At 48.9% G+C, this 23,233-nt stretch overlaps 1 protein-coding gene and 1 pseudogene across 2 annotated transcripts in view; both read left to right on the forward strand.

Moving 5' to 3' along the window:
* The window catches only part of USP36 (ubiquitin specific peptidase 36), a 726,079-nt gene that overhangs the window by 644,924 nt on the left and 57,922 nt on the right, over nt 1-23,233 (forward strand). For both annotated transcript variants that reach the window (XM_086931077.1, XM_086931078.1), the window contains exon 17: nt 11,327-11,439. In XM_086931077.1, the coding sequence (XP_086787203.1) occupies nt 11,327-11,439 (113 nt within the window). The remainder of the gene's footprint in view (nt 1-11,326; nt 11,440-23,233) is intronic.
* On the forward strand, nt 7,370-8,610 carry LOC147702458 (uncharacterized; annotated as a pseudogene).

Here is a 23,233-nt window from a genome sequence, read left to right on the forward strand (position 1 = left end):
ATGGCGATTATTGGACGCTACGATCGCCAAATGTGGTCGGAGATGGCTAGATTCATAGAGCTATTGCCAGAGGACACAAGACAAGAAGCCAGGAAAGTTTTAATGGAAGGAGAGCGGGCAGCGGAAGAATCCATCGACTGCGCTCTAGATATGGCGAATACGAATTTCAGGCAGTTGGCTGGGGCAGCTGTCCTGAGACGTCAAGGGTGGTTAAAAGCCACTACGTTTCGTCCGGAGGTTCAGTTGAAAATACTGGACATGGCATATGACGGAGAGTCCCTCTTTGGAAAACATGTCGATGAGGCTCTCCAGGCGATTAAAACTGACACAGATACTGCAAAGTCACTAGGATCTTTGCAATATAAAAGAGGATCGTTCAGAGGAGCTAGAGGACGAGGTTATTCGTCCAGAGGAAGTTATTACCAGCAAGGCAGACAGTATCAACCACAATACCGCCAAAACTACCAGTCCTCTTACAGACAATCTGGATCGGCTGGTTTCTCTCGCCAAGGAGGAAGAAGGCGCGCAAACAACCAAGGACGAGACAGTCACAAGAAACAGTGAGAGCAATTGGGCGCCACCTCCAACCCCTTACCTTCCCGTGGGCGCGAAAATATCTGCTTTCCAACAGCAATGGCAGAATATAACATCGGATCGGTGGGTGTTAGACTTGATCCAACATGGTCACACCCTAGAGTTCATCACCAAACCTCCACCAACTCTGCCCAGGGGTCCCCCTCCCCCTCGTCTTCACTTATTGTTCAAGGAGGTGCAAGCTATGCTACTCAAGAACGCAGTAGAGAAGGTTCCAATCCATCAGAGAGGGACAGGTTTCTATTCCCTTTTTTTCCTCATAAAAAAGAAAACAGGGGAATGGCGACCGATCCTAGACCTGCGCAATCTGAACAAATATCTCAAGAAGCAGGGATTTCGAATGGTCAACCTCTCGGACATTCTCAGTTGCCTCAACGAGGGAGATTACATGGCTTCCTTGGACATGGAAGACGCATACTTCCACATCCCAATCCACCCAAACCATCGGAAGTACCTCCGTTTCACTGTGGCCGGCGCCCATTATCTATTCAAAGTTCTCCCATTTGGCCTCAAGTCGGCCCCAAGGATTTTCACGAAGTGCCTGGCCCCTGTGGCAGCAGCTCTTCGGGCAGCAAAAGTGCAGGTCTTCCCGTATTTGGACGACTGGCTAGTCAAAGGTCCATCAGAAGCCATAGTAAGAGCCGACATTACGGCATGCCGCAATCTCTTCGCATCGCTAGGCCTCACAATCAACAAAACAAAATCTCAGATGCATCCAAAACAAAGCCTGTTGTTCCTAGGAGCTTGCTTGGACACGGTGGAATGCAAGGCATCCTTATCTCGAGAGAGACAACTCCGTCTGCAGGCGTTGGCCAGAAAACCGGCAAGAAGAAGGTCACTTTCAGTTCGCCTATTTGCATCACTTCTGGGGATGTGTTCTTCAGCCATCAACCTCATTCCATTGGCGCGTCTAAAGATGCGACCACTGCAAGAGGAGCTAAACTGTCAATGGCATCAAGCGACAGGTTCATTCGAGGACACCATCACAATCACCAACAGGATGGTGCATGCACTCCAATGGTGGTCTCAGATCAGCAATCTGGAACAGGGGCTTTCATTCTTGCAGAATCCTCCGGTTTTTATTCTGACAACGGATGCGTCCATGGAGGGTTGGGGTGGTCATCTCCAGGAACTGCAAGTGCAGGGAAAATGGTCTCAGCAACACAAGAAATGCCACATCAACAGCCTAGAGTTGAAAGCCATTTGTCTGTCTCTTCAAGCGTTCCTCCCCAGGATAGTGGGATCCTCGGTTCTAGTCAGAACGGACAACACCACAAGCATGTTTTATATCAACAAGCAGGGAGGAACGAGATCGGCAACGCTATCCAAACAAGCCCAAGAGTTATGGAAATGGTTAACAGTTCACAACATAACCCTCAAAGTGGAGCACGTCAGAGGCCTCTACAACACTTTGGCAGACAAACTGAGCAGAACATTGTCAGATTGCCACGAGCGGGAACTGGACAACGGCCAGTTGAACTATGTGTTTCAGAGATGGGGCAAACCCAGGTTGGACCTATTTGCGACCCAACAGAACAAGAAATGCCGGTACTACGCCAGCAGATATCCTCAACAGGGGTCAAGGGGGAATGCCCTTTCGATGCGAGGGTCAGGGACCTATGCATACGCTTTTCCTCCGATCCCTCTGATTCCACGAGTGGTGCGCAAAATGAAAGTGGAGAGTTGTCGCCTTCTCCTCATTGCTCCCAAGTGGCCTCGCCAGTACTGGTTTCAGGAACTCATGCTACTTTCACAGGAACCACCGATCAAACTGCGTGTAACTCCGGGGTTACTGTCACGAAACGAGGGCCAGGTGCTTCACCCAGATCCTCAATCACTGAAATTGCACGCATGGCTCCTAACTTCTTAGAATTCGAGCATCTTCAAATTCCTCAGGAATGCCGGGACATTTTAGAGAAGGCAAGAGCCCAGAGTACATTAAAAACTTATCGTCTCAAGTGGAAGCGTTTTTGCGCATGGTGCATCTCTAGTGCTTTACACCCTATAGAGGCACCGGCAGAAAAGATATTGCCCTATTTGTTACATTTAGCGCAATCTGGCCTTTCTTTTTCATCAATAAAGGTCCACTTAGCGGCCTTATCCAGGTACAGAAAGATGACCAACTCTCAGTCACTCTGCTCTTCATCGCTAATCAAGCAATTTATGAGGGGTCTGTTCCCGGCTTATCCCCCAGTCAAGCCCTCACCACCGGAATGGGAGCTCAACACGGTTCTATCACAACTGATGAAGCATCCGTTCGAGCCTATCCATAGAGCCGACCTAAAGTTCTTGACATGGAAGATTGCTTTATTATTGGTGCTAACTTCCGCAAGAAGAGTGGGAGAAATTCAAGCTTTCACTATAAAGGAGCCCTTTTTACATTTCTCCCAGGACTATGTCACTTTACAAACGAATCCAACGTTCATACCGAAAGTGCCTTCCCAGTTTCATCTAAATGAACCTGTCAAGCTGAAAGTTTTCTTTCCAAACCCGTCAACCCCAGCTGAAAAGACATTGCATTCTTTGGACATCAAACGATGCTTAAAATTCTATCTTCAGAGAACCAAGACTTTGAGAAAATCAGATCAACTGTTTGTAGCTTATGGCCAGACTACATTGGGGAAAGCGGTCACTAAAGCCACAATTTCAAGATGGATCGCATCCGCGTTTCAATTCTGCCACGTCAAGGCTAATCGACCATTGACAAGATCTGTTCGATCTCACTCCACAAGAGCTGTAGCAGCGTCTGCGGCTTTGTTTGCAGGAGTGACGCTTGAGAACATTTGCCGTGCTGCGACATGGAAGAATGTCCACACGTTTACAAGACATTACTGCCTGCAATCAGCAAATCAGGGTGATGCGGCAGTGGGCCAAGCTGTTTTACGTCACCTGTTTCCATAAGGAGTATGTTCAGGTACTGATGTTCACTTATTTCATATAAAGTACATGCAATTCATTAGATTGTTTTTAAATATGCAGACATATGTTAACATATGATGTAATCTTTGTATGATGCTTAGGTTTTCTTTCCAGAAAGAAAATGCATACTTTCAATGTTTGAACTTGAACATGATTTATTAATAGATCAATCTCTAGGCGTTTGTTGGTTGTTGACAATACATTCATGGGGGTGCACTGCAATAAGTCTCCCACCATCCGCAACCGACTTTGCCTGGCTTACTGCTTGCTATTCTGATTCAGGCATGTGAATCTATGAAAGATACCCCAATACTGGATAAGAAAACAAGTTACTTACCTGTAACTTCAGTTATCCAGTATTGGTATCTTTCATAGATTCACATGCACCCACCCTCCTCCCCGGAGAGTCAGTTCTCTAAGTTTGGGATACTTGTTCCCACTTGTGCTACGAAAATCTGAGGAGAGCTGGCTCTGCAGGGAAGGTTCTAGAGGGTGCTGTGAGCTGATTGGTTGGAGCAAAGACTTTGGGTCTTTTAGCATAATGAGGTAGATAGGCTACTATAATATAGGCCTCAGGCCTTTTTCTAGGGCCTACTACTGCAAAGTGCTTTTGGCACTGCTTTTTTATTTACCGTGGGACTCCCGCCTCGACGACGGGGAATGATTCAGGCATGTGAATCTATGAAAGATACCAATACTGGATAACTGAAGTTACAGGTAAGTAACTTGTTTTCATATTGGGGTGTCTCATACATTCACATGCCAGAATCATTCCCCGTCGTCGGAGTGGGAGTCCCACGGTACATAAAATAGCAATAATATGCTATAATAACAGAAACAACTTGGTAAAAACCAACCAGGAAGTAAAGTAGCCCAAGCTATAGGAGATAAAACTTCCACACTCATGACTATCCTAGTCATTTTGTATAGCCCAAACTGCAGCTAATCAGGCAACAGCACCCACCAGAAGGTTCTCCCCAGAGGCTCAGGCTCTCAGATTTTCTACCGCACGTCGTGTGAAGGGAGTCTCCCTGAGCTCTGCTCAGTACTTCTCTATTTTCCTTCAGGAATCTGGTTTTGAATATTTCTTCATCTAAGAAATCTTTATTCAGGCCTTGTGACTCTTGTGGTAAGCTCCGGCATTTTAAAGAAGATCCCCACAAGAAGTGCATTTAATGCCTGTACCCTGACCATCAGGTGAAGGACTGCAAGATATGTAGGACCTTCCCTCAGAAGACCCTCCGGGACAGAAAGGGCCGCCTGCTTTTGTGGCTACAAAAGCTCAAGGATCAAGATAATCCTGCTTTTGAGGTAGGCTGTATTGCCTCTTGGTCTACTACAGCTTCTAGGAAGAGAGCTGCTGAAGAGGTGTTGTCTTCTCCTGGGGCCAAGATTGCAAAGAGGCAACAATCTTCTAAGGGGTCTGAGAGGCCTTTCACTTCTAAGGCTACTCCCCCTACTAAGGCAAACTTGGGCCATCCACATCCCCGAGAAGAACAACCAAACAATTAACTCTCAAGAGGACTTCTGAGTAGACTTTACCTCAGAAACACACCCTGTCGTTGACGATGCCGTAGTAGACTCCTTCGTCGACTAAGATCCCCGTTGACGCAACATCTACGTCTACGGTAACTTTTACTTCACCTAAACCTGAGATGTTAATGTCGACAGCGTCTTCATCTGCCATCGTCCGCTCCCCGTCGGCGGCCAAGCTGAAGAAGATTCCGTCGATGATAGCTTCGTCGACGCCACTGTCGACGGTTGCTCCATCGCCGTCAACGAGCATCCAGTCGTCGACGAGCTCGTCAACGACTCCTGCACCGTCGACGAAGACACCGTCGTCGACGAAGACAACTCAATCATAGACGACGACCTCTTCATAGTCTGGAGCCAAGCCCCCGTCGACGAGCCCAGCCCCCGTCGACGAGCCCGTCGATGGGGCCTCCCTCGACGCTGCAACTGTCTACATGTACCACCATGCAAGTTTGGTCACCGTCTACGGTTTTTACGTCCACACCAAAGCCATCCTTGCTTAAGAGACTCGGTTCTGGCCTAGAACCTTCATCTCCTCTACGCCTGTCACCTCAAACGGTACCCCTACAGGTCCCTGACAAGTTACTGGACTCTGAAGATAGTGAGGAGGATTCTGACATGGATAAAGGGTTTCGGACGGCGACAAGTCCTTCAGAATTAAACATCAAATACCAAGAGGACGATCAAGATGACCAACATTCGCCTGAGCATGTGACATCACCTCTTATTAATGTCCCTCAGCTCAGATGCCAGTAGCATTTCTAACAAATCTACAGCACATGCTAAATGATTACAGGCGTTTTCCACCGACTGAGTCAGCGGACTCTGTGCCTCCTACACCTGTGGTGCAAACGCCCATATCTTACTTAAGACCTCCAAGGTCTCCTCCACCTGTAGCGTCCCATGAGCCTGAAGAACAACATTCTTCTGTCGAAGAGAGAAGAAGGGGAAGTCGATGACGGATCCATGATGTCGGAGTGGGACGATTATCGGGTCTAAACACCTTCTCCTTCACCTCCGGTAACCGATGATTCACCTCCAGTAGACGTGGGAGGATTCCATCTTCTAATGGAAAGAGCTACAAAACGCTTCCATATTGACATGGAGGCTACACAGCAGGAATGCTTCCTCTATGATTTCAAGGACCAGCCAAGGAGGCAGGTTAAGTCTACACCTATTATAGATTTCATCTGGAAAGAGTGAGTTAAAGTTATGTCTACTGCATCTATCCCTCCAGTTCTGCCGAGGCTTGTTAAAAAATATAAGGCTCCTGAAAAGTCCCCAGCTTGCCTTATAGGACACCCGAAATTGGATTCGGTGATCATACAGGCTGCACAGAAGCGATCTAGAAATCCTTCTTCTCCAATCGCAGCCCCAACGAATAGAGACGGCAGGCGTCTGGATGCTATTGGGAAGCGTCTGTCACCAATGGCAGCAACTACAGTCCGGGCTGCCAACTCATTAGCCATTCTGGGCAGATATGACCGGCAAATGTGGTCTGACATCTCGCCATATGTCAACATGCTTCCTGAGCCCTCCAAGTCAGAAGCTCTGAAAATACTGCAGGAAGGTTAAAGAATCTCGGCTGAGATGATTGACTCTGCAGTTGATGTAGCTTCAACTGGATTCAGGCAGTTAGCAGGAGCTGCTGTCTTGCGCAGGCAAGGCTGGCTAAGAGCGACTTCGTTCCGCCAGGAGGTTCAAACTAAGGTGTTAGACATGGCTTACGACGGGGAGTTTTTGTTTGGCCCGCAAGTAGAGGAAGCCTTGCAGACAATCAAAAAGGACACAGACAGCTAGATCCCTGGGCACCTTACAATTTCGGAAGCCGCCCTTTCGAGGTGCGAGAGGACATGGATCGTCCTCTACTAGATGAGGTTATAGTCAGAAGTCCTCCTACAGACAAGGGAATCAACGTTACCAAACCCAACGTTACCAGTCCTACGGCCAGCGCAACACTAATTATTCCAAAAACAAAAGAAAGCCTGCCTACCGCGGAAAGGATAAAAGACAATGAATGTCATCACCTGCCACCGCTACTGCCGCAGTCTCACATAGAAATTGGAGGAAAGATCTCAAAATTCTACTTAAAATGGTCCTCCATAACATCAGACAGGTGGGTCTTGGACATTGTGGCCAAGGGCCATGCCCTCGAATTCGTAAAGTTTCCTCCAAACGTTCCCCCAAGGTGCCCACCTCCAGCTCATCTCAAAGAGTTTTTTTCCCAGATCAATTTGATGTTAAAAAAAGGAGCAATCGAAAAGGTTTGAGCGAGGAGCAGGATTCTACTCCAGATTCTTTCTAATAAAAAAAAGTCTGGGGAATGGCGTCCAATTCTGGATCTCCGTGCCCTAAACAAGTATTTGAAAAAGCTAACGTTCGGGATGCTATCACTCCAAAAAATACTGCATCTTCTTTCGGAGGGAGAATACATGGCCACCTTGGACCTCCAAGATGCGTATTTCCACATCCCCATTTTACCTCGTCACAGGAAGTTCCTGCGATTCAGAGTGGCTGGCAGGGATTATCAGTTCAAGGTCCTCCCCTTTGGGCTGCGTTCGGCACCCAGGGTGTTTACAAAGGTCCTGGCTCCGGTAGCAGCACACCTCCGGCTGGAGGGAATACAAATATTTCCCTACTTAGACGACTACCTTATCAAGGCGAGTTCTTACGCAGACACAGACACAGACAACCATATCCAGCGGTGTTGGTCTCTCTTCCAGTCACTGGGTCTCTCGCATCAATTTCAGCAAGTCACAGCTAGAACCATCCCAAAGATAAGCTTTCTTGGGAGCAACCTTGGACACACAGCTGGTCCGAGCTTTCGTATCGGACGAGAGGCAAGAAAGAATGCAGGACATGGCTCGGATTTTACTCTCAAGAAAGTCAGTTTCAGTCTGACAATTCAAGTCTTTTCTGGGGATGGTCTCTTCTTGCATTCCTTTGATACCGAATTGCCGTCTCAGGTTGAGGCCTCTTCAAGAAGAACTCCACCTGTGAGGGCTGCAGGTCTCCGGCTCATTCGAGGACCTCATCCGGATCACCCCTCGCATCCGAGGTGCTCTTCTCTGGTGGATTCAAAGGAGAAATTCACAACAGGGTTGTGCGTTCCTTCAAGACGCACCAAACTTTACAATCACCACGGACGCATTCCTCGAAGGTTGGGGAGCACATCTTCAAGGGCTGACGGTCAGCGGGAGATGGAGTCCTCAACATAAGGTCTGGCACATAAATCTGTTGGAGGTAAGAGCCATCTTCCTAGCCCTCAAGTCCTTTCGTGCAATCGTTCAAGGGGCCACAGTTTTGGTTCGCACAGACAATACTACAAGCGTGCACTATTTGAACAAACAGGGAGGAACAAAATCGGCTCTTCTGTCTCAGGAAGCCCAAGATATATTGGCATGGGCAACACGACACAAATCAATCTTCTGGCAGTCCATGTACCAGGAACGGCAAACGTTCCTGCGGACACTCTCAGCAGGGCAACGGTGTCCACCCACGAATGGGAACTTAATCAACCAACGATGGATCGGATTTTTCAACAGTAGGGTCATCCAGATCTAGACGTCTTTGCAACCAAGAAGAACAGCAAATGCTGGTTCTTTGCAAGCTGGCATCCCCACAAAGACTCCCAGGGGAATGTGTTTGCGATCAATTGGTCTCAAATATATGCTTACGCCTTTCCTCCGATACCATTGGTTCCCAGAGTTCTCCGGAAGATAAAAAAAGAACTGTGTCGCCTGATTCTCATTGCCCCAGGTGGCCTCGCCAATACTGGTTCACCGAGCTCTTCTCCTATCGGAGTGCAAACCAATTCAGTTTCGTCCAATACCGGATCTCCTCTCCATCCAGGATGGTCAGATTTACCATCCGGACCCGACTTCTCTGAAATTAGCGGCTTGGCGCCTGAGTACCTGGAATTCGCTCATCGGTTTATCTCTGCAGATTGCAAGGAGGTACTAGCCAAAGCAAGAGCACCTGCTATGATAAAAACATACAGACTTAAATGGAAGAGATTCTGTATCTGGTTTCACGCGGCTGGGCCTCATCCCTTTCAGGCTAAGCCAAAACAGATATTGCCTTTTTTCTTACATCTGGCAAAATCGGGATTATCTCCCGCAACTCTAAAGGTTTTCCTAGCAGCCATTTCAAGGTATTGTCAGGATCGGTCCACTTCACTTTACTCTTCAAGAATAATACAGCAATTCTTTAAAGGACTTTTCAGAATGTTTCCTCCGGTACGTCATCCACCGCCATCGTGGCATCTCAATGTAGTGTTAGCGCAGGTCATGCGCCACCCTTTTGAACCAATTCACAGAGTGGATTTAAAATTTCTTACATGGAAAGTATCATCTAGAAGAGTCAGTGATGTCCAGGCTTTCACTGTCCATCCACCTTTCTTGCAGTTCACGTCAAATTCAGTAGTGCTCCGCACAAACCCAAAATTCATGCCTAAGGTGCCTTCGGACTTTCACCTGAATCAGCCAGTCATCATAAGGACATTTTTTCCTAACCCACAATCCCCTGCGGAAAGGGCATTGCATACACTAGACATCAAGAGGTGTTTAAAGTTCTATTTACAAAGGACCCCTACAATACGCAAATCTTATCAATTGTTTGTCGCCTATGGAAAACTTCGTCAAGGTCATGCAGTGTTTAAAAAAACCAATTGCAAGATGGATCTCTGCAGCTATTGACTTTTGCCATATACAAGCAGGAAGAGCTTTGCAGGCAGCTCCAAGGGCTCACTCTACGAGAGCCATGTCTTCCTCAACTGCTCTTTTTGCTGGGGTTCCTCTTCAGCACATCTGCAGAGCAGCAACCTGGGCCAGCAGGCATACATTCACCTAGGACTATAGTTTGGATTCATCCAGCGAGACTGATGCTTCAGTGGGTCAAGCAGTTCTGCGTAAACTTTTCAGAAAAGGTGAGCCTCTGTTTCCCTCCTCCTCTTACTGCTTTTCAGACGCTTGTTCATGCTTATTATTATGTACATGCTCATGTAACTGCACTTTTCATGCTTTTAGAAATTAGACTGTCCTGTTATATGGTTATGTACTTTTTCATATGTACAGGCTTATGCTAGAAATAGCGTCTTCCAAGCACGGATATATACTGCTATCTACTCTGATTTAGGCATGTGAATCTATGAAAGACACCCCAATACTGGAGAAGAACAATAGTTACTTACCTGTAATCTTTGGTTCTCCAGTATTGGTATCTTTCATAGATTCACATACAACCCCCCCACCTCCCCGCAGAGGCTCATAGGCTACATTGGTTTACCATCACTCCTGTGCGAGAAAATCTGAGAGCCTGAGCCTCTGGGGAGAACCTTCTGGTGGGTGCTGTCGCCTGATTGGCTGCAGTTTGGGCTGTACAAAATGACTAGGATAGTCAAGAGTGTGGAAGTTTTTTCTCCTGTAGCTTGGGCTACTTTACTTCCTGGTTGGTTATTACCAAGTTTTTTCTATGTTATTATAATATTATTGCTTTTTTATGTACCGTGGGACTCCCACTCCGACGACTGAGAATGATTCAGGCATGTGAATCTATGAAAGACACCAATACTGGAGAACCACAGATTACAGGTAAGTAACTATTGTTCATACTTGCTGCTTCACCTGCTTAAAACCCAGCTGATGATGCTTTAACCTCCGAACCATGGCTGCAATGTCTCTCTGGGGTCTCTAATAATGTCAGAGTTGCTGTTCTGTGCTTTTTTATGTGCCTGCATGGTCTTCTCAGTTGCATAGGTCTCCTTGCGAGCAGTTCCGTGGTCCCACAGATTGGCGTGCATACTGCACAGAATGGTTAAGGTGAAGTCTGTCATCTATGTTGGTTCATTCTGATGCCCACTTTCACATCCTCGCATTCACTTCAGTATATGTTTAATTGTTTTGCTACTGGAGTTCAGCAACCTGGGACTAACTCTTAGGCACCAAATTAAACACAGTTCTAAAACTGCTGACTTTACAAATCTGAAACCTGATAATGAAATATGGCTTCCATAGTATCACCGTGTTCTCTAAAATGCCCTGGTGAGCTGCGGCTCAGAATATACCAGTCTGTGTGCTGGCATATCGCTCATAGAGTGTCTGAACTATTTTTCATGTGATCTGGCAATCACTAGTAGAACCTGAAGTACCCAAGAGTTGTACATGCAGGATGTTAAAGTGCACCGGGTGTTGTGTGCTGCAATTTGCAGGAACAGCTGGGCAGCTTTTATCATTGTGTGTAGCCTTGCAGGCCTTATCTCCTTTCTTTAAATCCAAAACAGAGAATGTTTGGAAGATGCCCTACTGGAAACCTCTCACCATATATACCCTGAGAGCAGGAGTAAGAGAAGGCCAGAAGAGCTGGTTCTGGAGGGATGCAAGCAAAGTGAAACTGGTGAGTACTACCCGATGTCTGGCCACAGAACATCAAACAGAACTGAAGACCGCACCATAGCAAGCGGAAAAAAAAACGGCATAAGAGGATTGGCATGATAAGCATCTTAGCTGGCTTTGGGCAGAGCATTTGTGTATGTGTGTAGGACCTATAGCTCATAGTGGTGCGTTAGTCTGCACTGCTGGTTAGAACCTTCTGGGAAACTGGGTATGAGTGAATTTGTGTGTGCCTGCCTATCTTTATTCCTGGGTATTTAGGTCAAAGGTGTTGTTAATGCTGTCTTTAGGTTCTGGGATGAAAGGGTAGCAACGGCGTCGAGGTCTCATATTTGTTGATGTGCTTGCCAAGTTTGTGCCTCTTGGAGCAAATGTGTTGCAAATGTGTTTGCAAGCTGAGTTGAAGCCTTTGATGTGAAATTTGTTGTCAACAAATGTTTATTTCAAAATAGCACAATAATATAAAATACAATATATGCATTCAACGCATCATTAAACATGTACCTATAATACATTACATCAGTTGTGTTCTAGCCTAGCTCCACTGGACCATTAAGTCAGAGAGCGACCACTCTAATTGCTTTTAACAAGGTGGATAGCCAGCCTGAATAAAAGTCTTATTTGGACTATCCAACCTTTTTTAATACCACTCACACCCACAGCACCAAACGACATGGAACAAAAGATCTCCTCTAAAGAGCGCCTTTACAGGTGCCCGTCGGGTATTGCAGCGGCGACCCGACAAGGAGCAGGTCCATATGATGAAGCAGGACATCTAGGTTGCTGGGTGTGTGAGGACTCTAGTTCCGACAAGGAGGATCCCCTTCCTCCCAACTCTTGATTTATCCGCCTTGGGGAACTGCACACCTATTGTTACTAGAGTTTGACAGGGCATGTGTGCTGGACCTCCCTAAACAGCCCTTGAAGTTCCTTCGCTTGCCAAGTAGCCACTTCCTCTTGCAAGAAAGAGAACCTAGCACAACAGAAGAAATAAAACTGTAGATTCAATGACTTGCTCTCAAAATCCACAATGATGATCTATATTGACTGATTTTAATAAACAGTGGCTTGGATATTTGTGTTTCACTGTGGATCAAGAAGTTAACTAGCCCCAAATTCTGTTTTACTAACGCACAATTAAGTTTAAGGAAACTAGCTTTTTGAATGTTAAAAAGCATGACTGAACATCAAGTGAGGTAATGTTTCTTGATTTGAGAGGTAATCCTGGTTGTCAATGTGAGGTTTGACGGAAGGCACTCTGTATAGATATTTTTGTGTGTGTGTGTGTGCGTACGCATAGTCCGAATATCACAATTTCCTAAGCGCATTTATTATACCATGTCTTTAGTGAAATTTTCAAAGTGCCCTAGTCCATAGCCTGAATTTAATATGGTGACATCTGGCTAAACTCAAGATATTGTCCAACAATTTTTCAGATGGCTAAGGAGATAAAAGGGGGTTAGCAGTAATCAGGTCATATGTCTTGCATTAGGATGGTAGCATGACTCTGAGATCTCCGATCCACCCAAAGCAGCTGACTGGCCTATCAGTGCTGACAAAATTGCTCATGAGATTAATTTCTTGTTGGCCCAAGTTCAGCGGGTAGTTGTGAAGGAGCTTTTATTTTGTCTGAACATTCCATTTGGTGTTGTGCTAAATCTGCCTCCTCATCCCACAACTTTCTTTAAAGTTGATAATCTCTCCAGTTACTTACTGTCGTAGCAAATGCTTTGGTTTAACTATTTGTGGTGTTGGAATGCATTTTTTAGTTTAAAATGACCAAAATCCAGACAGAAATCATGAAAACTAGATAGTAAATTGTTAAAATCCTTTCATGATTTAGAGAGAAGTGCAGCATCTGAAGACAGCAGTATATTAATAGCTTTGCTACCAAGTTTCAGAGTGTAATCTTTTACATTTGAAAGATATTTGTAAGATCATTTATGGAGGTGCAGAACAAACCTGTGGCCAATACACATGCCTTATTAACTCCTGTAATGACCGAAACCTCAAAGTGGCTTTGCCCCTGGATAACCCACTGACTTGTATATTTGCTAATATCAATTTTCTTTATATTAACATATACATTTTCATCCGTAACTGTTGGGATGTAAATCCCCTACATGGATTTGGGAAGCCTTGCCTCCCTTCCGTGTCTGTATTTTAGAGAGCCCCAGTGAGCTTGACATTAGTAAGTCCAGTTAAAGTATTCCCTTTCACCTGACTTGAGACATCGGAAAAAAGCATGACATGAGTATGGTAATGGTTATGTTGGTGTGCTTCCGACTTTTTATTGCCTGGGCAAGGATATCTGTGAATGCTCCTAATGCTGTAAAATGCAAGGTTCTTATTCGTCAGATTTATGAGGCAGAGTTGGGTAAGAGAGAGGGCTTACTTCGCTGAAAAAGTTTACAAGGGTTTGGAATAAACTCTATTGAGTTTCCTCCAGCGCTAATGTTGACTAAATATGCTGTAGGATATTTTCTGATACATCATAGGTTTTGCCTAATGTATGATCTTTTTTTTCTTCTTTATTGTTCCTCTCTCCTTTATACCTATTTTTGTACATAATGCATGTACTGCAATGAGTCTATATATGACTAAACTAATAATAATTTAAAAAAGGGATGCCCTCAAAACGTAAGCGTTCCTGAAAGCTGGACATCCAGAGGAGTCCACGGTGGTATAATTTACATGGAAGGTTTGGCAAACCTTGGCTAAAACACACACATTTTCCTATGCAGGGATCCACAAATTTCATACCATCCAGAATTTCCACACTTCTCCTGATAACACCACCTCACTTTTGTGGTTGGGCCTAGTGCCTCCACCAAAGGAACGGACCAAACCAGGAACTATGCAAGTCATCAAGAAACCTAGACTAAGTGTTTACTACCTGTCACTTGTAGTCCTGACTATTACAATACACGATCCTTGTAAACCTTTACTAAACCTTTAAGGACGCGCTCTGTCCCTGATTTTTAAGTTGGATTTGTTTCTGTCGCGGTCACTAGCCTCGGCCACCCAAGTGAGGCAGTGTTTTTATCTGGAGAAGTATGGGACGACTGGGTTGTAGAAAGTTTGTGGATCCCTGTAGAATCCAGAAGTTTACCTCCCAGAAATGTGAAGAAATTGTGTGATTTTAGGCAAAGTTTGGCATTTGCATGGTTTTGTGGGCAAGGCACGCCACCTTGGATTCCCCCAGGTGTCAAGTTTTAAACAATGCCTGTGGTTGGTAGGTTTCCTCAGATGTGAATCCTCTTCTTGAGTATAGCCTAATACTGTTTGCTTTTAGCACCTCCAGTAGTGCTAGGTTCAAAGAGATAATAGCAGTATTAAACTATTAAATTCATAGCTGCTGGAGGGAAGCCGTAAAGCCTTGTCAAGGCACCAAACACTTTACAGTCCATTCACACAATCACTACACCACTCTCTCAATCATCCATCAGTTTACAGTCACCCGACCAGCAAACCTCTGAACACATAACCCTAGACAAGATATGGTTGGAGCCTCAAGCCTCACAACATCCCAATGAAAAGGTACCTAGAATAAGCTTTTACTACATGTCCCTCGAAGTCATGACTGATGCTATGCATGTTCCTCGCAAGCCACCTTAGGCTCAGGAAGACGCGTCTTTCATGTGTCTTTAAGATGCTTACTTTGCTAAATCCAACTCTTAGTGTGGATGTAAGTTAGGGATGTCAGAGTATGCCTTGTGGCCCAGATTCCTTGGACTGCAGGAGCATGTCTACCTTTAAAACTAAGTAAACATGTCGAGGAGGACTGGCTTAAGTTAGCTAAAGAGCTGTTCAAAAACTACTAATGGCTTTATGATTTGTGGCACAGGGTACTCTGTGACAGTTTGGTATCCTGTCCACCGTTATGTGCAGTGCTTTGGGAGTCGTTGCTAAACGCCCGAACTAAGATGGCGCAGTAGAGGTGAGGTTCTGCTGAGGGCAGAATATATTGAAATCCTCATGTGATGAGACCCGTAGTGTACAGCTGCGAAGTCCTTGACATACTTCGGCGCTGATAATCTAGACCACGAAACATGCTACAGAGAACATAGTGACAGCAAAGGGTACGGCCACAGAGGCCTACAGGAAAGCTGGACAGCAAGACCACCGGCGACGCTTGCCTGGCGATGAACAGGAGTTGCATACACTCAGATCTGGTGAGATCGCAGGCACAGAGTAAACACCCAGATGGGCGTGGCAGTAGCGACCCCAACAAGCTTCCCGGACACAGTGGAGGGGTGGTACGCCGGAGACAGCAGCTGGTCATGGAGTAAGGAATGCCAGGGACTGAGAGAGCTCACAGCGCTTGCCAGCAGGGCAGTGATGGCAGGGCTGAGGCCCGGATAAAACTGTGATGATCCGAATGGGTGCTGCTGCAGTCTGACAAACTGAGAGATTGGCCGGATGGAGAGTACAGGCAAGCGGCAGGACATAGAGGGAAGAGCACCTCGGGTGGAGTGTCAATCTGAAAGAGACACGTTAGTGATAGATTCCTTACCTTAGAATATCCCCAGGCGTCAGACTGGATCCGGAAATGTTTGCATCCGTCGTCGGCGTCGTTAGCGCCGGAATGACGTCGCCGGAGTACTTAGACGCCGCCCATGCGCGCTGTTGTCAGTTCTTTTTTTTTTTTCCGCGCCAGAGCTAGCGCAGATCCGGAAGAAGCTCTACCCCCAGTCAATTTTTGACTGAACTTTTTGGTCTTTTGATCACTCTTTTTTGTCGAGTCTTCGACTCTATCGGTGCCAGGGATGCCCGGGTTCAAGCCTTGCTCGAAGTGCGATCGACTCATTTCGGTCACGGACCCCCATCGCCGGTGCCTGAATGCTTAGGCCTCGACCATGACGATCGAACCTCCTCCGACTGCCGGGCTCTGACGTCGAAGGCTAGGCGGGAGCGGTCCCGCAAGCTACTCGAGCTGAGGCAGTAGGCCCCGCGCCGCTCCAGGTCCCGGTCCCACGGGAGGTCGAGGGACAGGTCGCGAGGTCGGAGTCATCGAAGCTCCAGGAGTGGCCACCGGTCGTCTGGTTCCAAGTCCTCAGGTAAGAGGCATGAGAGGTCGGAGCGACGTCATCAATCCTCCGACCCACCCCGACGCTCGCACGATGCGGCCGGGGGCTCGGGCGACACCGCCCACGCGGCTCCGCAGGAGTCGCTAGCGTCGCCGCCTGCCCCACACCTTCGGGTCCCTGGGCACGGCGCGACGCCGGAGGAGGTCGAGAGGTACCTCATGGCCATGAAGGCCCTCCCTCCTCAGTCGGTTCCCGTGGCGCCTTCGCGCCCAACGGCTCCGTCTGGAGGTCCTAACGGGTTCGGCGCTTCGGCCTTCGGTCTCGGCGCCGCAGGACCTCGCCGGATCCGGCTCCGGATCCGGGACGTCGCCGGTCGACCTTACGACCTCACCGGCGCCGTCCCCACAGGTGTCGCCCCCGGCACCCACTGTGGTTGCCGCCCCCGATGTTTCCTGCGGTCCGACTCAGGCGCCGGAAGGGCGCCGCTGGGCGCCGATTCCGTCGGCCTTTGGGGATTTTCATCTCCACGAGGAGGCCCTGTCTACTAATCCTGGTTTGCAGGACACAGGTGACGAGGAAGATTGGGAGGGGTCCGAGGACCCTCTTGCACTTGATTGCCAGTCTCAACAGGACTGGACATATGAGCTTGGGGAGGCCAGTGGTCTTGACACTTCGCCAGACACTGGATTTAGCTCACCTCCGACTGTGGCCTCAGAGGCGGGCTCTACATATAGTGTAGTGTTGACGAAGGCAGCTAAGGCCTTAAACCTTAAGCTCCACGTCGCGGCCGTGAGGACTAACCTCCTCTCAGAGGTCCTCAATCCGCAGTCAAGCTCCAGTGAGCTCCTGCTGCCGTTCAATGAGGCCTTGTGTGACGTTCTTGTGGGCACTTGGTCCAAGCCCGCCACAGGTCCGCCTGTGGATAGGAACGTGCCCAGACGCTACAGCCCGGCCCCGGGCGACCCATGCTTTTTGTCCACCCACCCCACCCCCAAGAGTCTGGTCATCCAGGCCTTAAACTCCCAGACCGCATTCCCGTCGGCCCCGCCAGACAGGGAATCCAAGAGATACGAACAGTTCGGGAAGAAGGTTTTCTCGTCTGTTAGCTTAGGGCTGCGGTCTGTGAATAACGCCTGTCTCTTAGGCCGCTACACCCACACTCTGTGGGACACGGTTGCGGAGGTGCTGCCACAATGCCCGGAGGAGGTCCAGGCTAAACTCGGCCAAGCCCTTGCGGAAGGCCGAGATGCAGCACGTTTTTCTATCCGGTGTGGGCTGGATACAACGGACTCACTGGGCAGGGCGATGGCAATGACAGTGGCGGTTCGACTCCACGCCTGGTTGAGGTCCGCCAACTTCTCGGCCGATGTCCAGGCCACGCTCCTGGACATGCCGTTTGATGGCCGTCGCCTCTTCGACGACAAGGCAGACCATGCGCTGGAACGTTTCAAGGACTCCAGGGCAAAGGGGGCCTACGCCCTATCTTGGACCTGCGGAACGTCAACGGCTTCCTCCGGAAGGAGAAGTTCAAGATGCTGACTTTAGCTCAGGTCCTGGCTGCCCTGGACCCGGGAGACTGGATGGTAGCGTTGCACCTGCAGGATGCTTATTTCCACATCCCCGTCCTGCCGGCCCACCGGCGTTACCTGCGGTTCACGGTAGGCCAAGAGCACTTTCAGTTTATCGTGCTCCCCTTCGGCCTTACCAGCGCCCCACGGGTGTTCACGAAGGTGATGGCGGTGGTTGCAGCTCATCTGCGCCGGCAGGGGGTATCAGTCTTTCCCTACCTCGACGACTGGTTGTTAAAGGCGGGCTCGCCCCAGGTAGTAGTCACCCACCTCCAGACTACGGCCGATCTCCTGCACTTGCTGGGGTTCTCCATCAATGTGCCGAAGTCACACCTGTGTCCCTCTCAGAAGCTCCTCTTCATCGGAGCGGTTCTCGACTCTGCGCAGTTTCGGGTTTACCCACCCGAACGGCGGGTTCGGAATATTCAGGCTCTGATTCCCATCTTCCAGCCGTTATCCCGAGTCTCGGTCAGGTTGACGCTGCGGCTTCTGGGGCTGATGGCCTCCTGCATCCTTCTGGTGCATCACGCCAGGTGGCGGATGCGGGCTCTGTAGTGGGACCTGAAGTTTCAGTGGGCCCAGCATCAGGGCAAACTGTCCGATCATGTCTTGATCTCGGAGGGCACTGCGAAACAACTGCAGTGGTGGCTCACGGACCGCGACTGGGTCAGTGGCAGATCCCTACCCCACCCGGAGCACGTAGTTGTGACGGACACGTCCCTCCAGGGCTGGGGGGGCCATATGGGAGAGGCGGAGATCAGAGGCCTCTGGTCTCCGGCGGAGTCCCGGCTCCATATCAACATGTTGGAGCTGCGGGCGATTCATCTAGCACTGAAGGCATTCATCCCCTCTGTTCGGGGGAGTGTAGTGCAAGTGATCACCGACAACACCACCGCCATGTGGTACTGCAACAAACAAGGCTGAGTGGGGTCGTGGACCCTATGGCAGGAGGCTCTGCGCCTATGGCAATGGCTGGAACATCAGGGCGTGACCCTGGTGGTTCAACACCTGGCAGGCTCTCTGAATGCCAGGGCAGACAAACTCAGCCGTCGGTGCATGATGGATCACGAATGGCGTCTGAACTCGGACGTGGCGCAAGGTCTCTGTCAGCGATGGGGAGAGCCTTGGTTAGATCTATTCACCACAGAAGAGAACGCGCAATGTCATCAGTTCTGCGCGTTGGAGTTTCCAAGGCGGCACTCGCTCGGAGACGCTTTTCGTCGCGAGTGGAGTTGCCCAGAGTTCTGAAGATCAGGCGCGACCGGGCCCAGGTTATCCTTGTGGCTCCGGACTGGGCACGAAGATACTGGTATCCCGAGCTACTCAGCATGTCAGTCGATCCCCCGATTCGTCTGCCTCTTCGGGAGGACCTTCTGTCGCAGAAGCAGGGGACGGTGCTGCACCCGAACCTGTCCTGTCTCCACCTACAAGCTTGGAGATTGAGCGGCGGCAGTTGAGGCCATTTGACTTGCCTCCTGAAGTCTGATATCATTCTGGCAGCCAGGCGTCCCTCCACAAAGTCGGTATATGCCTGCAGGTGGAACAGATTTGTGGCATGGTGCACAGCAAAGGCTGTGGATCATCTCTCTGCACCCCTTTCGGAAGTGCTGCTCTTTCTTCTTTCCCTTGCCCAGCAGGGCTCTGCTCTGGGCACTCTTAAAGGGTACCTTTCTGCTCTTTCCGCCTTCTTAAGGCTACCTGATCAGCCTTCCTTATTCAAGTACCCCATTGTAAATAGATTTCTGAAGGGCATCACACACATGTTCCCTCCTGTTCCCTTTGTGATGCTCCAGTGGGACTTGAATCTTGTTCTCACTTATCTGAAGTGTGCTCCCTTTGAGCCGCTCCATAACTGTCCTCTCCGTCTTCTCACATTGAAGACTGCTTTCCTGGTCATCATCACCTCTGCCAGGAGGATGAGTGAGCTCCAGGCTCTTTCTTCTACTCCACCTTTCCTACCTGTTCATCCTGACAAGGTGGTGTTGCGTACACGACCTTCCTTTCTGCCCAAGGTTGTCACGGCCTTCCACATCGGGCAGTCCATTACTTTGCCCACCTTCTTTCCGCCTCCGCATCCCTCGAAAGAGGAAGAGAGGCTCCACCGGCTGGATCCAAAACGTGCGCTCTCCTATTACCTAGATCGCACACGCCAATTCCGGGTGGATGACCAACTCTTTGTTGGTTACGTGGGCGCGAAGAAGGGAAAGGCAGTACACAAGAGGACCATTTCGCGGTGGATCATCTTGTGTATCTAGGCATGTTACTCCATGGTGAAAAGGAGCCCCCTGCTGGATTGCGGGCTCATTCCACTCGTGCCACGGCAACCACAACTGCCCTGGGCCGAGGAGTCCCCTTACAGGACATTTGCCAGGCAGCGACGTGGGCCTCGCTGCACACATTCGCACGACACTACTGCCTGGACAGTCAAGTCCGGAGGGATGGCTTCTTTGGCCGTTCCGTCCTCCAGGACTTTCTGGTGTGATATTGGTTCGCAGACCCACCACCGGGGTTGGTATTGCTGGGGTATCTATTCTAAGGTAAGGAATCTATCACTAACGTGTCTCTTTCAGATGCACAGGTTACTACTTGTGTAACGATATTTCTGTAAGAGACATTAGTTAGTGATAGATTCCTTACCGACCCACCCATCCTCCCCGTTCTGCGAACCGATATCTAGGGTTAAGGTCATCCCCTTTCAGGGCCCTAGTTTCATGGCACCAGTGTTGGTTCTATCATGGCTCTGCGTATCTGGCGCGGCAAAGCTGTGTATCAGAACTGACGTCAGCGCGCATGGGCGGCGTCTAAGTACTCCGACGTCATTCCGGCGCTAACGACGCCGACGACGGACGCGGAGCCGCAGACGACGCCTACCGACGCGCAGGGGTATTGCTACGCAAAAATTTCCGGATCCAGTCTGACGCCTAAGGATATTCTAAGGTAAGGAATCTATCACTAACTAATGTCTCTTACAGATATATCATTACACAAGTAGTAACTTGTGCTTCAAGGAGATTTGGGTAACCTAGTGGTGGAGGTGCGCCGACAGGCTGCAAAAGTCATTGGAACAGTCCTGATCCAGTCCATAAATTACAGGCTTCCAGAAGATGCTCCCCCATCCTCACACCTGGATGGGTTGAGGGTTGCCTTTTCTCCAGGTAACATACTATGACAGACATCTATCGCTGGTAAAGAGACCAAAATGGTGTGAGACAAAGGCCCCAAAAATCTTTATTCCACAGACTCCGGTGGTGCTCGATCTTCTTGAGCACTCTGGGCAGAAGTGGTATAGGCGGAAAGGCATACAGAAAGCCAAAGCTCCACCCAGGACGAAGAGCATCGCTGAGCAAGTGCTGCCTTGGAAACGACAACGGGCAATACTGCAGAAGTTTTGCGTTCTCTTAGGAGGCGAACAGATCTAACCAAGGCTCTTCCCATCGCTGAAATAGACCTTATACCACCTCCGGATACTAATGACATTCGTGATTGACCAGGCAGCAACAAATGAGTTTGTCTGGCCTGACGTTCAGAGAGCCCGCCATGTCTAGAACCACCAGGGACATGCCCTGATGATACAACCAAGTCCAGAAGTGGAGAGTCTCCTGACAAAGGGTCCACGACCCCGCTCCACCCTTTTTGCTGCCGTACCACATGGCAGTGGTGTTGTCCGTGAACACCTGCACCACTTTCCCTCTGTGAGAGGGAAGAATGCCTTCAGTGCAAGTCTGATAGCCTGGGGCTCCAAAAGGTTGATATGGAGACCGAACTCTGCCGGAGACTAGACGTCTTTGGTCTCTGCCTCTCCCAGATGGCTGCCCCAACCCAGAAGTGGCGCATCTGTCACCGCTGTGAGATCTGGTTGGGAAAGCCAGAGGGATCTGCCTCTGACCCCATCTTGGTTCACTAACCACCACTGCAGTTGCTGTGCGGTTCCAGCCGAGATCTGATGTAGTCTAAAAGATTCCACTGATGCGGCGCCCACTGGTACTTCAAGTCCCAACACAGACCACTCGTATGCCATCTGGCATAATCCACCAGCAGGATGCAGGAGCCCATGCGGCCCAGCAGCCTCAGAATCCTTCTCACTGAAATCCGGGATAGAGGCCGAAACATCAGTATCGTAGCCCGAATATCCCAGACTCGCTGCTTGTGAGGATAGGCCCGAAACTGCCCCAAAACCTCTCCGATGAAAGAGTGTCTGGCAGTGGCGGGGGAGACTGGCCTGCCCGCGGGCTCCCCCACTCACAAGGACAGTGGGTCCCGCGGCCACGCAGAGACTGGACCGCTTGTGTGTACTGGAGGCTGGGCTGGATAGGACATGGCTGGGTGCCCTTTCCGTAGCCACGAAAAGCAGACTGAGGTGAACGGGTGGCCGCCGTGAGATCTAAGGATTTGGCCGTAGCCCTAGAATCCTTAAAGTGCTTAAGCACTGAGTCTGCTTTGTCACGAAAAAGACAAGTGCCATCAAAAGGCAGGTCCATCAAAGTTAGTGTGGCAATAGTTCTGCCTAGTGAGTCCGTGGTATCCAGTCCACAGCATCTGGTGAATTTGGCTGCATATCTCCAATCAGCAGCTGCCTGGGATAGAACGGCCCGGGACTCCTTCGGGCACTGAGGCAGCGCCTGCAGGACCATATCTCAGATGCTATGGGATTATCGGCGCAAGCGGTATTCACCGACTGCAATGCAATGCCATGCTGGTGGAAGAAATACAACAGGAAACTCGAAAGTGGCAAGGAGGAAAAATATATACATTTCACTATTCAATAGGTGACTGTATATTCCTCTATTGTCAGTACAAAATCCTATCATTCATTTCATTCAATTTTAACAAGAAAAACAATCACATACCAAGAACACATGATTACCAAATTTAATTATAGTAATCTTATTCATTTCATCATAATTTTCAGCCTTTTTTTTCTTTCTCTTTCACACACTTTTTCTCAACAGACTATATAAATATAATATATACTAATACAATAATAATATACAAATGACAAGATATTCACAACCAATCATAGGTTGCCACGTTCAAGTTTCCTGTTGTATTGCTTCTTACCTAGGCATAGGAGATTAATTTGGGTAAACCCCTTACTTTTTGGTATGCTGGAGGAAGAAGACATCCTCTTGCCAAGATAATCTAGTTTCTTTCATTCCCTAAGTGGAGGAGCAGAAGGGAAACCACCCTTTGAAGATGAGAC

The sequence above is a fragment of the Lissotriton vulgaris genome, chromosome 7, assembly GCF_964263255.1.
Source record: "Lissotriton vulgaris chromosome 7, aLisVul1.2, whole genome shotgun sequence".
Taxonomy (NCBI): domain Eukaryota; kingdom Metazoa; phylum Chordata; class Amphibia; order Caudata; family Salamandridae; genus Lissotriton; species Lissotriton vulgaris.